This window comes from Oryzias latipes, chromosome 15, assembly GCF_002234675.1.
Source record: "Oryzias latipes chromosome 15, ASM223467v1".
Taxonomy (NCBI): Eukaryota; Metazoa; Chordata; class Actinopteri; order Beloniformes; family Adrianichthyidae; genus Oryzias; species Oryzias latipes.
Window position 1 is genome coordinate 24,023,423 of NC_019873.2, and position 12,955 is coordinate 24,036,377.

General features: G+C 39.2%; 3 protein-coding genes across 7 annotated transcripts; 1 reads left to right on the plus strand and 2 right to left on the minus strand.

The window, feature by feature from the left end:
• The first annotated feature begins 565 nt into the window (after positions 1-565).
• On the plus strand, positions 566-1,981 carry tmem14a (transmembrane protein 14A). 2 transcript variants are annotated; one of them, XM_004077191.3, is made up of 5 exons: positions 566-698; positions 1,085-1,167; positions 1,256-1,357; positions 1,444-1,531; positions 1,630-1,981. In XM_004077191.3, the coding sequence occupies exons 2-5, from the start codon at positions 1,098-1,100 to the stop codon at positions 1,670-1,672; spliced, it is 303 nt and encodes a 100-aa protein (XP_004077239.1). In that variant the 5' UTR covers positions 566-698; positions 1,085-1,097; the 3' UTR covers positions 1,673-1,981. The 2 variants fall into 2 exon arrangements, with proteins under 2 accessions (XP_004077239.1, XP_011482821.1); XM_011484519.3 differs by having other exon boundaries at positions 567-637.
• A 50-nt stretch (positions 1,982-2,031) lies between these two features.
• gsta4 (glutathione S-transferase alpha 4) lies at positions 2,032-3,698 on the minus strand. Its single transcript, XM_004077192.3, has 7 exons — positions 3,576-3,698; positions 3,383-3,493; positions 3,253-3,304; positions 2,889-3,021; positions 2,664-2,799; positions 2,463-2,588; positions 2,032-2,383 (listed from the first exon to the last, which is right to left on the minus strand). Exons 2-7 carry the CDS (start codon positions 3,467-3,469, stop codon positions 2,246-2,248), a joined length of 672 nt encoding a protein of 223 aa, XP_004077240.1. The 5' UTR covers positions 3,470-3,493; positions 3,576-3,698; the 3' UTR covers positions 2,032-2,245.
• Positions 3,699-5,466: 1,768 nt separating this feature from the next.
• Positions 5,467-12,621, minus strand: ick (intestinal cell kinase). 4 transcript variants are annotated; one of them, XM_023963460.1, is made up of 14 exons: positions 12,466-12,620; positions 10,792-11,038; positions 10,576-10,630; positions 9,451-9,572; positions 9,282-9,361; positions 9,076-9,208; positions 8,826-8,997; positions 7,493-7,660; positions 7,042-7,422; positions 6,716-6,921; positions 6,493-6,635; positions 6,291-6,407; positions 6,117-6,221; positions 5,467-6,032 (listed from the first exon to the last, which is right to left on the minus strand). In XM_023963460.1, exons 2-14 carry the CDS (start codon positions 10,890-10,892, stop codon positions 5,881-5,883), a joined length of 1,935 nt encoding a protein of 644 aa, XP_023819228.1. In that variant the 5' UTR covers positions 10,893-11,038; positions 12,466-12,620; the 3' UTR covers positions 5,467-5,880. The 4 variants fall into 4 exon arrangements, with proteins under 4 accessions (XP_023819228.1, XP_023819227.1, XP_023819226.1 ...); XM_023963459.1 differs by having other exon boundaries at positions 6,117-6,407; positions 10,792-11,035; positions 12,466-12,621; XM_023963458.1 differs by having other exon boundaries at positions 6,117-6,407; positions 12,466-12,621.
• Between the last annotated feature and the right edge of the window lie 334 nt (positions 12,622-12,955).

Genomic DNA, 12,955 nt, shown 5'->3' on the forward strand with positions numbered 1-12,955 from the left:
ATTTTCATTTAAATTTCATTCATTTCAGTTTTACCTGCACTATAGACTTGTAATAATTGGTAACATATATTTAGGTTGGCTTGTTTTGAAGTCTCTGCATTAGATTATGTTCTTCTTCTTAAAGATTTCATGACTATTTAAAATAGATTTTTTTAAACAATCAAATGCTGAACTCTGCTTTTGCATTTGCTTTGTAAATCTGTGTGATGGCAGACTACATGTCTATGCAAATTATGACTCAATGAAACCGAGCTATTTGGTTTAAAAGAATAACGTGGGTATGTAGATTGAAAGTTTGCTCTGAAACTCAACAATACTTTATTGATTTGCATACATTTGTCTTGCCTTTTAAGAAAGGTATACTAATAACAATTTGCTTGATACTTAAAATTACAAAGCTTATTTTTATGACGAGGTGAGGACAACTAGGCGATTACGATCAATAAAAAACGAGAAAAAAATTATATGACGTGTAAATGTTTATTCTTTTGGCTCAAACTGAACTTTCTTTTTTTGTACCTACTTTGTTGTGGGTTCTTAAACATATCATGAGCTGTACTGCGCACGCGTAAAAGTGGTTTGGCATGAAAACGGAACTGAAACGGACAGACAGAAGTGTTCCTCCGCTGTCATCTTGGTTAGTCCTGGTTGCTGGATCGTAATTCGTATTTCAAAAAGCAGGGCAACGTTTAAGCGATGTAAGAGCATAATATAAGTTTTTCATACAGTAACTTTAAGCTTGAAAGTATCTGTAATGCCTATTTCTATTGCATTTCGTCTTTAATTAAGCAGACTAAATACCACAGGAACGCTAGTGACACCTAGTGGGCAATCAGGTTTACTGCGCATGTTCTATGTTTTACTTAGTAAACTTAAACGCAGTACTTTTTATTGAACTGTATTAAATATGATCAAATTAAAACCCACTACATTTTATATTATACCCATTTTTTATATTCATAATATGCTTCATGCTGTTTGCTTTATTTGTCAATGCTTAAACTTAAATAAATACTTATACTACAATAAAGACAATTAATGTGCTTTTATTTTGTAATGTCTATCTGTTCATTTATGTTAACAGCTTCATTTGGACAATGGACTGGATTGGATTTAGCTATGCTGCCACCATCATTTTGGGAGGGTACATGGGGTATAAGAGAAAAGGTCAGAACCACTTCTGTGATTAAACATTCATGTAAATAAAGTAAATTTTTGGATTTATGACTCAGCTTGACGTTTCTCATCTCCACAGGCAGCGTTATGTCCATGATGGCAGGCTTAGTCTTTGGTGCGTTTTCTGCTTATGGTGCCTATAATATCTCCAACAACCCAAAGGATTTTCAGGTGTCGTTGCGTAAGTCCGAGAAAGCTCATTTTCTTTCTATTCAAGTCAGGTGATTTTTATAAATGTTGAGTTTGTTTTACTATAAACCCGCCCAGTTTCCTCTGGAGCCCTTGCAGCCGTCATGGGAATGAGATACAAGAAATCTGGGAAATTAATGCCTGCTGGTATAATGTCAGGGCTAAGGTCTGAGTCCACCTTTAATCAGCACTTTTCACATCAACAATTGTTGAAGCACACTTCCCGTTTTCGTGATCTTAATCCTTGTGGTTTGTCTTTTGCAGTTTGCTAATGGTATTCCGCCTGCTGCTCCTGATCATGGCGTAAAACCACGGATCATCTAACGGGGTCAAAGATCACGTATTCTCAACGACCAAACCCTTCTTCTGTGGGAAACCTGATTTTCCTGTCTGTTGTTCTCTACTCTTTAAGATGGATCTGTCAGTGTTTTATGGCCGCATTGTGGGTTTGTCAAATGAGATAAACTACTGCGGAGCAAAGCATTAACCTTATAAGGAAAGACGCCGTCTTTAGCATCACAACTAAGAAACTGACACATTTTCTTCTTTTTTTTTTAAAGCGGGTTTAAAGGAACAACTTTTGTAATTAGGAAATAAACATGATATTTTAAAGTCATTTCTGTGTGGACAATTTGTGATAAAAAAAAGAAATCGTTGACAAAAGAGTTGCACAAAAACACATTTATTGATATTTTTGCATTAACAAATATCTTTGTTGTTAGAAAAAAAAAGTACACAGATGCTTTTACACTACACAGATTGAATTATTTGTGTTAGTATTCATTTCAGTCGAGTCATGTTTTTCAAAAATCAGCATAATCTAAGATAAGGTATTTGCAATCATGCTAATAACTCATGGAATGAAGCGGGCCCTTAATATTTAAGGGAATGGACCAGTAATTTTGAACACTTCCATCACGGTCTTCACATAATTCTCATCCGGCTGTGGCTTCCTCTTACTGCCTGGCTGCAAAAACCTGCTGACCGCAGGAATTTTGATCATTCTGCCCTGAAAAGACTGAACAGAGACACAGTAAAATTCTCTGCAACAGCTCTCACTCACTCAGACTTTTTCAACACCACGGCTCTGTTTTTACCTTGACACTGGGAAAGTCGCCAAGGATCCCAGTAAACTTTTCCTCCAGCATCAGAGTGCATTCCAGCAGCAGCACATCTGCATAGCTTAGTTTACCTCCTACCAGGTAAACGGGTCCAGAGAGGGCCTGGAAGGATGTGCAGAGATGCAAGATGACTAAAAATGTGGATTTTTAAAGAATGAATGGGGTTTCAAACCGTACCTTCTCAAACACAGGTAGGTAACGCTCTTTTGCTTTACTCTGAATGTTGTCCAGTTTTGGTTTTGGGTCAGCAACGAAGGGTAACATCATCATCATCTCCATGAGATCTATCAATCCTTCTGCGTACATGTTGACCCTAAAGGGAAACGACAGGGTTCACTATTATGATCAGATGTGATCGTGAGAAATAGTCACTTATGAGGCGGTCAGAGGAGCGGCGCATACATTGCACGCTCTTTGATGTCTTTTCCATGGAGGTTGTACTTCTCTGCAATGTAATGCAGGATAGCTTTGGTCTGAACCAGTTTCATGCCATCAATCTCCACCAGGGGAACTTGCTGAAACATGAGTGATCCATCTGCAAAGAAAACAGCAAGTCATTCAGATGAGCGCTCCCTGCATTCACCTCAAAAATACCACTAACTGGTCACAAAGACAGGTTAAACCACTCAAAATGTGCTTTGTCTTATCCATCTACCTGCCTGCCTGGGCAGTCGCCCACCTGCAAATACAGGCTGAAGGTGACAGATAATACTAAGCCCCTCCCGCGCAGGTGAAAGAGTCCACTAATGCATGGAAAACAACTAACCATTGAGCAGTTTTTCATACTGGTCCCTCGACGTCAAATACATCTCATCAAACTGTGGAAAAGTCGCGACAAAGATAAGGTCAGCACGTGCAATAAAAAAATAAGTAAGAGAGAGAGCACGGTCATTTACTTCAGCTTCCACCACTGTCAGGAGCCAGCGGATCGATTCCATCTTTCCCCTTCCATTAAAATAGTGCAGGACCGCTCTGTCAGACATGACTGTTTCTTTTCTTTTGCAAACCTGCAGAAAAACAACACACACATTTTTGGGACATAAGTGGGGACAATTAAAGGCCTACTAAAGTGAGTCTTGACCTTCTTACCTGTGCAGCAACGTTAACAAAGGCAGGGTTTAAAATGACGCAAAAGCTAAAGTTTGGGTCGTTATATAAGAAAAGTCTGTCAAAGTCTTAGAGGCGGGGCAAACGTAGCACGTCTGGGATTGGTGGCTTTTCAGCCAACGGGGACGTAGATGATTTACATATTACCAAGAATTGTGGGTAAATTGAGTATTTTGAACGTTTTATGGCTTATTTCTTCGAAATATTTGGAAGAATGGAACGGTGATGGCGGGTTTTATTCGTCATTGATGAACTCTAGTCATAACGTGGATCTTTGAAATCGGCGAAACCGCTACAGTAACTCGGCGTTCTGTTTGTAGGTATATAAGCTCCTCCCCGGCTTTCTCTTCAGTTGGATGTGAGGGCGATCTGGCTGCGACATCTGTCACCCCATTGATCGCTAGGGTTGATTCGGCTGATCTGGCTGGCTAGGCGGGTGTCCCCTTCCTCCCTCACCGGTCCATGAGAGTCCCTCCCGAAGCTCTGCGCTCGGTGGCAGCGGACGGTGTCCCCCAGCGGTGGACGACCATTCATCGGTATACCAGTAGCTGCGCTCCCCTGCTAGAACCTCCAAACAAGCTCAAGGCCAATAGGAGAAACGTAGGGAAGTCAAGCTCCAAGCTTCAGACACATCCAACTGCGGCGCTGCACGTGGCAGTCTGCCTTCCTTTTGAAAATTTGAAAACAAAATAGCATTAAGCTATTAAACATTATACAAATTAATTAAACCATTAAATAAAATAATTCTAAATAAAACCTGTTTTTGTAATACTTGCTCCATGTTAGACTGAAGAATAAATATATACTACAATTAAATATATACTACAATATGAATACTAACACAAATATATACTACAAACACAATTTTGAATCATTTCAAAATAATGACAAATTATTTGAATATTTGGAGACTTCATAGCATTACTTTACATAAGTATTATAAAGGCTTTGTATTCTATATAAATAGAAGATGCATTAGGGGTTTAATGCCACTCCTTTGTTTCAAAGCTGAAACACCTCATGTGCCAAAACTTTGCCGGTGAATTTGAAGGGAAGTGTTTTCCTGTTTACAGCGCTGCAGCGAGCGTGAAGATAGCAGTGATAGTATAAAGTTTACCTGAAATAAGTACAGGGCACCAAATGTAAAAATTTAAATATATAAATATAGATGCCAAACTTAAAGTAAATGTTAAATGTTAGTGGTAAATCTAAATGCTAAATATAAGTATACACTTTTCTAACACCTAGAAATCGGATTTAAAAAAAATTGTAGAGAAACCATTTACTTTTAACATTTATATTCAGATTTAACCATTACATTTAGATATAACATTTACTTTAATATTTAACATTTATATAACTTTTGCACTTAGATATAATATTGGCATTTACTATTTATATTTTTATTTAACGTTTAGATTTCAAATGTACATTTATGTGTAACATTCAGGTTTACATTTAAATATAACATTTACATTCAAAATTTATATTTGGGAGTTAGATATGTTCGTATTTAGTTATACATTCAGATTTTACATTTTTATACACTTATAACTTTACATTTGACATTTCTATTTTTTAATTATGGTTAATATTTAGATTTAACAAACCTTCAAGTCACAGAGAACGCTCTTATTTGTGATAAATACTATCAATATGTTAAATAAATCAACGCCACTTGGAGGAAGTGAACTTTTGTTGAACGCTGTGATTCTATGTCGCTTACTATAACCCTTAGACGTTTTGTAGATCACTTTGACCTCCTTTGATACAAGAATGACCACGCTTCCACATCACTCCAGGCAACACTTTGTCACGCCAATAATGACAAACGAGCAGAACGTCGTCCATTAGGAAATAAAACTCACACACATACTTGGCAAGGCAGGTATAATTTAAAAAATACATTGTTTTGAAAGAAAACATGAAAAGCAACAGATTGACAAATACAAAGCACAGTAAACATTTTTATAACAGCATATATGCATACAGCTTCAAGAATACACACTGAGCATTCAGCAACTGGAAACAAAACTGAGGGTGTAGCTTCTCCAGGACACAAAGGATCATAGAAAGATGCAGTAAAACACGTCCAGACTCACATCTTGTTGGCTGCATTTATCCACACCTTTAAATATTTCACAAGTCACAACGTCCGTGGTTGACACAAAAACAAAAGTTATTGCTGTGTAAGATTTATTTACAGATTTAGAGTATAAAAAGAACTAAGCCTACTCTTTGGGTGTGGAAAGAGTTCTTCGGGCATAGGTTAGAGCTCCAGAAGCTACTAACGGTGTCCGTATTTGGCTGACCAGTCTGTCCGCCCGTGAATTGTCTGCAGGGGAGGGCGGGGCAGCAGACCAGGTGTGCTCTTGTTGGCGGTCGGCGTGTTGACAGATGCATTCAGGTGACTTCGGCCAGACCTCCACGTTGCATAATCTAAAGCAAGAGTAGGGTTGTTAGTAGTACTTTGACCATAAATAGCACAAACACAATAAGTAAAAACACAAGCAGTGCATATACTTGATGCTGTGGTTTCCGTAGCAACGCCCTGCCGCCCCCTGTGGCCAGCAGAGCCGCTGTCCTTGCTGAATGACGGCATGTATCCACCAGGGATTGTGTTTGTCCCTGAATAAAAAGAAGTCACAATAATCAGACGAGAGGATCTACACGATGCAGGAATGAAGGGGACTTTACCGTAAGCTCCTCTGCTTGGAAGAGTTCCTCCAAATGGAATACTACTGCTACCCCAAAGTTGGTTTGCTGCAAGATCCTTACTAACATTTTGAGCCACATTCTTCTTTGTACTAATGCCTAAAAGACAAATGGAAGAAGATAAAAGTAAAAATTGAGCTAAAAAGCAGTCCATCGTGTCAAAAACAGCCAAACAGTCCATTACCAGGTAAAAATCTCGACTGTCTCAGGTAGTGTTGTTTAGCAGAGGCGGTTCTGGATGGTTCCTGATAGGGTCCAGTCTTGTTCAGGTTTAACGGCGCTTCTTCTTTTCCATTAGGCCGACTGAAATCCAGAACTTTTCCATACCTGTCGGATGTTCCGAGTCACGTTATCCTGATAAGGTTAATTTTAAAAGCAGCAGCGTACAGATCAGATCAGAGCCTCACCTGCTCAGAGCGTCTTCTCCCTGCATCGTCTTCTCAGAGGAGAAGCTGTTTTTTCCAAGAATAGACGATACATCAACCTCGTCATAGTCGTCCCAGTCCTCTCCTTTCAGGCTTCCTACGCCCTGACCCCAGCGCCGCCGCCCTCCTCCTTTGGCCTTTAGCTGATAACTTAGTAAGTTTTCATTTTCTGGCTCCTGCCTCATTTGCTAGTTGGAGAAGAAGGCAAAGATCCCACACCATGACTTTGTTTTACATTAGAAAATATTTTTTACCTTCTGGCCAATGAATATCTGATTGGTTATAAAGTGGTTCATGAAGGGGCTCACCTTGTGTTGCAGGCTGTTGTCAACAATAAAAGGAAGGTGTCTCTGTGGGGTTGTCTCCAGTTGGTCCTGCTTCAGGATGTGCTTTGGCTGCTGCTCTCGAGGGAGATCCGCGTGCCGCTGGTACGCGGCGGCCGGGGTTGTTGCTGATGCAGGGGAGGGCTGGATCTGATGGAGAGGTCTGGAGGGGGAAGTGTGCTGGTTTGGAGGGGGCTGGGAGGGCGGCAGAGGCTTCAACAGCAGAGGCTGCTGCTGCTGCTGCTGCTGCAGGAGGTTCTGCTGGGACTGGAGCTGCACAAGGCTGCGCTGAGGCCGTCCCTGCTCCAGGATCTGCTGAGGAGTGCCCAAAGCTTGACCTACATGGAAATATGAATACCTGAGAGCCTGAAAGAGACGAGAAAAGAGTTCAAGCGCTATTTAGTACACTGAGCCGGCAGAAGTTTCCGTATGTTACCTGTGCAGAAGCTGGTCTCTTCCTGGGATCCCACTGAAGGAAGTCGGTCATTAGATGGATGGCTTCGGCGCTGGCATTTGGGATCAGAGTCTTCAGGTTACTGGGAACGCACTGAGGCCAGCGGAAGTTCATGGCACTGGCCAGCTGATATCCCTCTGGCCAGTCTGTCTAGAGAAAAAAAGGAAAAAATATGTATAGAAGAGACAGCTGCTTATAAGAAATGATTAAAACACATCAGTAAGAACTTGTTGACCAGAAAAAACACAAATTCAATCCCACGCTAACTTCCTGCTGATCATCCAGGTGGATATCAGTCAGTAGAAACGGTGCCAGAAGTCATTCCTCTCTGTAATCGTGTGACTTATCTGTTATGCTTCAATAAAACGGAACACCTAACCAATCCTTGTAACTCCAGAGCAGATAATGCAAGTTTAGTCAACACAGTTTCATACCATACATGGTTGTTTTTTTCACAGCAATATCACTGGCAAAAAAAAAAAAAAAACAGGGGGAGGGAGGCTGCACAGTCAGTGTTACAAATACATGAATAGTCCTAAATATTTAGAGGTGTTTCCTGTCTGATTGTTCTCACTTCTTTTTAAAGATCTTTACCTTTTTTTTGACAATTAAAAACTTTCAATTAACTATTTTGTTTTTTCCTGATTCTGAATAATTGCAAAGTTTGAAGAAAAAAAAAGACCCTCCAGTAAAAATTGTGTTTTTAGTGTTTTTAATATCTTTTGGGGCATTTTTCTGATGATGGAGGACATAATTAAAGAAAACTAAGATTAAAATTACATTTCTGAGTCCTAATTTATTCAAATCGTTGTGAATCAGGGGCAGGAGAAACAATACCATTTGAAAAAGAGCTCATTTGTGACGTAGACCGTATGCTGGGTGGGCCACAAGCTCCCTACTCCGCTCCATTCTGATGCATCCACCGGTAGACCAATAGATCCAGTTTTTCCTCATCAGATCTGGCATCTGCATCAAAACTGTACGACTCCATAGCTATGATGCTGCTCACCATTATTGTTTCACCGCCAATGTTAGTTTGGAGTTGTGAAGGGCTGTAAGCTAGCGGGAGGGAGTGTAAACAGAGAGCTCTCATTAATAGGGCCCCGCCAGTGATCCTGTCCAAAACTAAGGGACAAATTTCTAATGAACTCCTGCCGCTCTACAGGAACTATGTCCAAGAAAACGACACAGGTGTTTTGATTTTGGCAAAAAAAAAAAACAACAGCTGCACAATCATGATTAAAAGAGCACTGGGAACGCTTTAAAAATAGATCAAAAAAATGATCAGACTGGGTCTTTGACACAGCAGAGATACCTTCTTTGGTGTACCCAGTACTTGGCATATCTTGAATATGGTGTCCACCTCGCTGGATCCTGGGAACAGAGGTCTGAGGGTGTAAAGCTCGGCCATGATGCAGCCCACTGCCCACTGATCTATGGGTGAACTGTAGGATGTGGATCTGAGGAGCACCTCTGGAGCTCTGTACCTGATCCAAAACAAGGACAACCAGAGCGTCTGAGCTTCTTTCATTTCAGTAAGTGTGTGTGAACAAACAGAGACTCACCATCTAGTGGAGACGTAGTCAGTGTATGGAGGCCGAGATCTGATTTCACGAGCAAGCCCAAAGTCCGCTATTTTCACCAGCTCTGGGCCCATGCATAAAAGGTTCTCTGGTTTCATGTCTCTGTGGAAAAACCCTAATAGAGACACGGCTCATGAGCTTTACAGCTCAGCTGGAGGAAGTCTAAATGGGCAAAAAAACAAACTCACCGTGTTTATGGATGAATGCTAGCCCCTGCAGGATCTGAAACATAATATTTCTTACAGCAGATTCGGGAAACAACCGAGTCCTGCAGCATAAAACATTCAGTTAGGAATCTCTAGCACTGTTGTTCAATGTGCTAATAGAAAGTATGAGCCCAAAGAAACTTGCACACACCTGTCTTTCATCAGCTGATACAGATTTTCTTTCATGTACTCAAATATGAAGTACAAGTGGTCGTTTTCGCGAATCACCTCCTTGAGTTTGATGACATTAGCGTGGTTGAGTTTCTTCAGGGACTGTAAAACAGGTTTTTGTAAGAGACGTGATCATGTATAAGTCTAACCATGCTGGATAAAAACTGCAGGTCAGTGGAGCAGAAGATCACCTTTGCTTAAAATGTAAAAAGCTAAAAACACTTTTAAGAATATTTTACAGGATCTATGTAAAGTATTCCCATGCATTGGAATAATGCAGGTTTACTCATGCTCCATTTATGTGAGCTTCGTTAAAAAAAAAAATCAGCGGCAAGCATTTAAAAGGATGTGGAGCAGGCTATCATTCATTGTAGATGTTAAGTTTAAACTTTAAGGGGTAACAAAAGGTAAGAAGCATCTGCATACAAAAATCACCTACTGCCCTGAGAGCTGGTGTGACGAAATTTACACTATAAGCATACTACACTGGTGCAAAAAGAAAGAAAAGTTGGGATTACTCCACAGCTAGACTACAAGGTACATGATCTAAGCACAACCTATTAATAATCAGTCAGACAATAACTCTATAGCAAATATAATCAGGATCAAGGCCATCTGTTCATCAATCATGTTGGTATCTTTTTGTATCCTATCAATACGGAGTTAAATGCTGGGTAGCACCTGCCAAAAATATATATCATTATTGGTGGCAGTGAATTAAACCATGATTTATAGCAATATAAATCTTTAAAAAATAATGTAATAATTAAATATATTGACTGAAATCCATGTTTTCATTCCTTTCTCCAGTGCAAAATGGTTTTCTTTAAGTGGAAGAGTCGCCCCCTGCTGGTTGTCAGAGGGATCACAGGTTTCAGGAATTTTCAGTTGCCAAATTTATAAACATGAAAATAGTTTTTTTTCCCCCTAAAATTTAAGCTTTAACAGTCTTTTTAGATGAAAATTTTGTAAACCATTAACCCTATAGTGAAAATTATCACTGAAGCTCTAAATTTTAAATCAAGAGGCTGTAATTTTTTGGCTGTTATTTCCAAAATGATTATGCTTTTTATTATGTAAAACAGTGTTAGACATTTAAACTTACCTTTACTTCCCGAAGGTTCATGCATTCTTCCCAAGAGTAGAACTTTCTTTTCATTCTAAAAAAAATCAGTTTTAGATTTCAGAAAACAACCAAATATTACCAAGCGTTTTAGCTTTTTAATTGATAAATACTTTCAAAATATGTAAAACTCTTAAAAGTATTTGTTCATAATTATGAGGTACTCTTTAGCAGAGCATTTTTTAAATGAAAACTCACTTTTTTATGGCAACTAGTTCTCCGGACTCCAAACTGCGGCCCAGAATGACTGAGCCGTAGGTGCCGTCTCCGAGCTGTCTTATGTTTGTGTATCTATTCATTTTGCTCAACCGTCCACATTATCCTTTGAAAGCAGTTTAAAACTCTCCTGCTGCTGCCGAATGCAACCAGATTTTCCTGTGACAGCAGCAGAAACCTGGAGGCAGAGCTGCAGGAGTCATGGTGCCATGGATTTGACTCCTTCCTGCTGATAGGTTACAAGGAAAAATGACAAAAACGGATGTTAGATGAGATTGTAATCGGCGGGCCAACAGGAGCATTTTCCCAACGAGAGCCTAAAGTCTACTACCTCACTGTTTAAAAAATAAATAAATAATAATTTATTTATGACCATTAAGCCATCAAATATTTACAATAATCAACATGTAGTGATAAAGAAATATAGTGATAAAGTGATTTTTTTTCCTGACAATTTTACATTTGACTTTTGCAGCACATCAGTCTTTTCAAAATAAAATACACTCAAAGTCAAAGAATATGTGCTTTAAGCTTATTCTAATAATAAACCACTCTGACTGCAGATTCAACTTTTTACCATCATTTCAGAAAACTGACACATCTGACCTAATCACAAAGAATGACTTAACTAAAACAAAACATTATCTATGTAGATTATCATTGAAAGCCAAGAGCCACAATGGAGGGACGAAAGAGCCCCATGTGGCTGCAGACCCCGATGCTAAATAAAGAAGCCCAGAGACATTTAAAATTTGAAAACATATCAGAGCATCAAACTAAGTATGTAGTGAGGACCTTCCCCCCAGTACAACACAAGACGACCGAAAATAATTCCTCAAAGATAACAGCAAATGTGAATAAAAACATGTTTGCTGGGTAGAAATGAGATGTTTTCCCTGCTTCTTTTCCCTCAAATATCGGATGACTTCTTTAGAGGTGCTTAGCATCCACCTGTTGGTGGATGGTGGAAGCAAATTATAGTGTTTATGTTAGAAAAAGACTGCTTCCATATGGGTCATTAACAGCAAAAATCCTCAATGATTTTGTGGAGTCAATCCGTTTTTTCCCCCTCAATCTGCATAGGAGTCCCTGTTGAATCTACTACACACGTACATAATCAGCATATAATAGTTAGATAATAATAATAATAATAATAATAATAATAATAATAAATGTATATTTATTCCACAGTGCACGTTGTCATCATATCTGTTTCTCTCTCGGGAATAACAAACAAATATCCATTTAATGGGAAAACGCAGAAAATCATTTAAAATACTTTAATCTAGATATAATGATTATTTCTTAAAGTGCGCTTATATCGTCCTTAGCATCTTTAAAAGTCTCCCAAATCGCTGTGTTCACAGTTTAGCTTATGCATCTCATAATGAGCAGCTACCGTCTGGGCGTTTAGATAAATGTTAACCTGAACGGTTCCGCTTGACTGGGTTCATTACTACAACCGAATCCTGTGCAGGGTTTTTTTTCTGCCACTGATGGTAGTAGATGTGGGAATAATAACGCTGTGCGCTCATTTTGTTGCCAATTTCTTTAAAGGCCCAGCTGCTGACAAAAAAAACACAGGAAACAATTGCTACAGTGGGATTTTCCCACTTGTGTTAGAAAATAATGCATTTAAAAGTCAAACATTCTCACCATTCCCGCCTTAAACCGACATTAGACAAGCCGACCACTCAACTGCAGTGTTTACTAAAGCGACGGCGTAAAAAGACGAGATGAACAGAAAATCCCGAAAACAACATAAATATTTTCCAGCCAGGCCCTCGTCAAATCTCGCGATGTTACAGGGAACTTGGGATTTCGACAAATCACTGCATGGCTTAGGTGGAAAGAAAGAAATGTTGTTTGTGTCGCCTTTGCGTGTCACGAATAATCTTACTAAATTATATATGTTTTTCGAACGGATTTATTGGCTTGTTGCTTTGATTTATGTAGACTGCATAATTATTGAGCATGCATGCAGCCAAGCTTATTCTTTACGGAATCAAAACCCTGACTAATGTACAAATGTGCAAACTCAAACAGAAAATTACTTTAAATTTTTGGTAACATGTAAAGCGTATTAAATACGTAGTAATAGTAGCATTAAAGAATGTTTCGCTTCGTAAAACAATAGCGGAAGTGA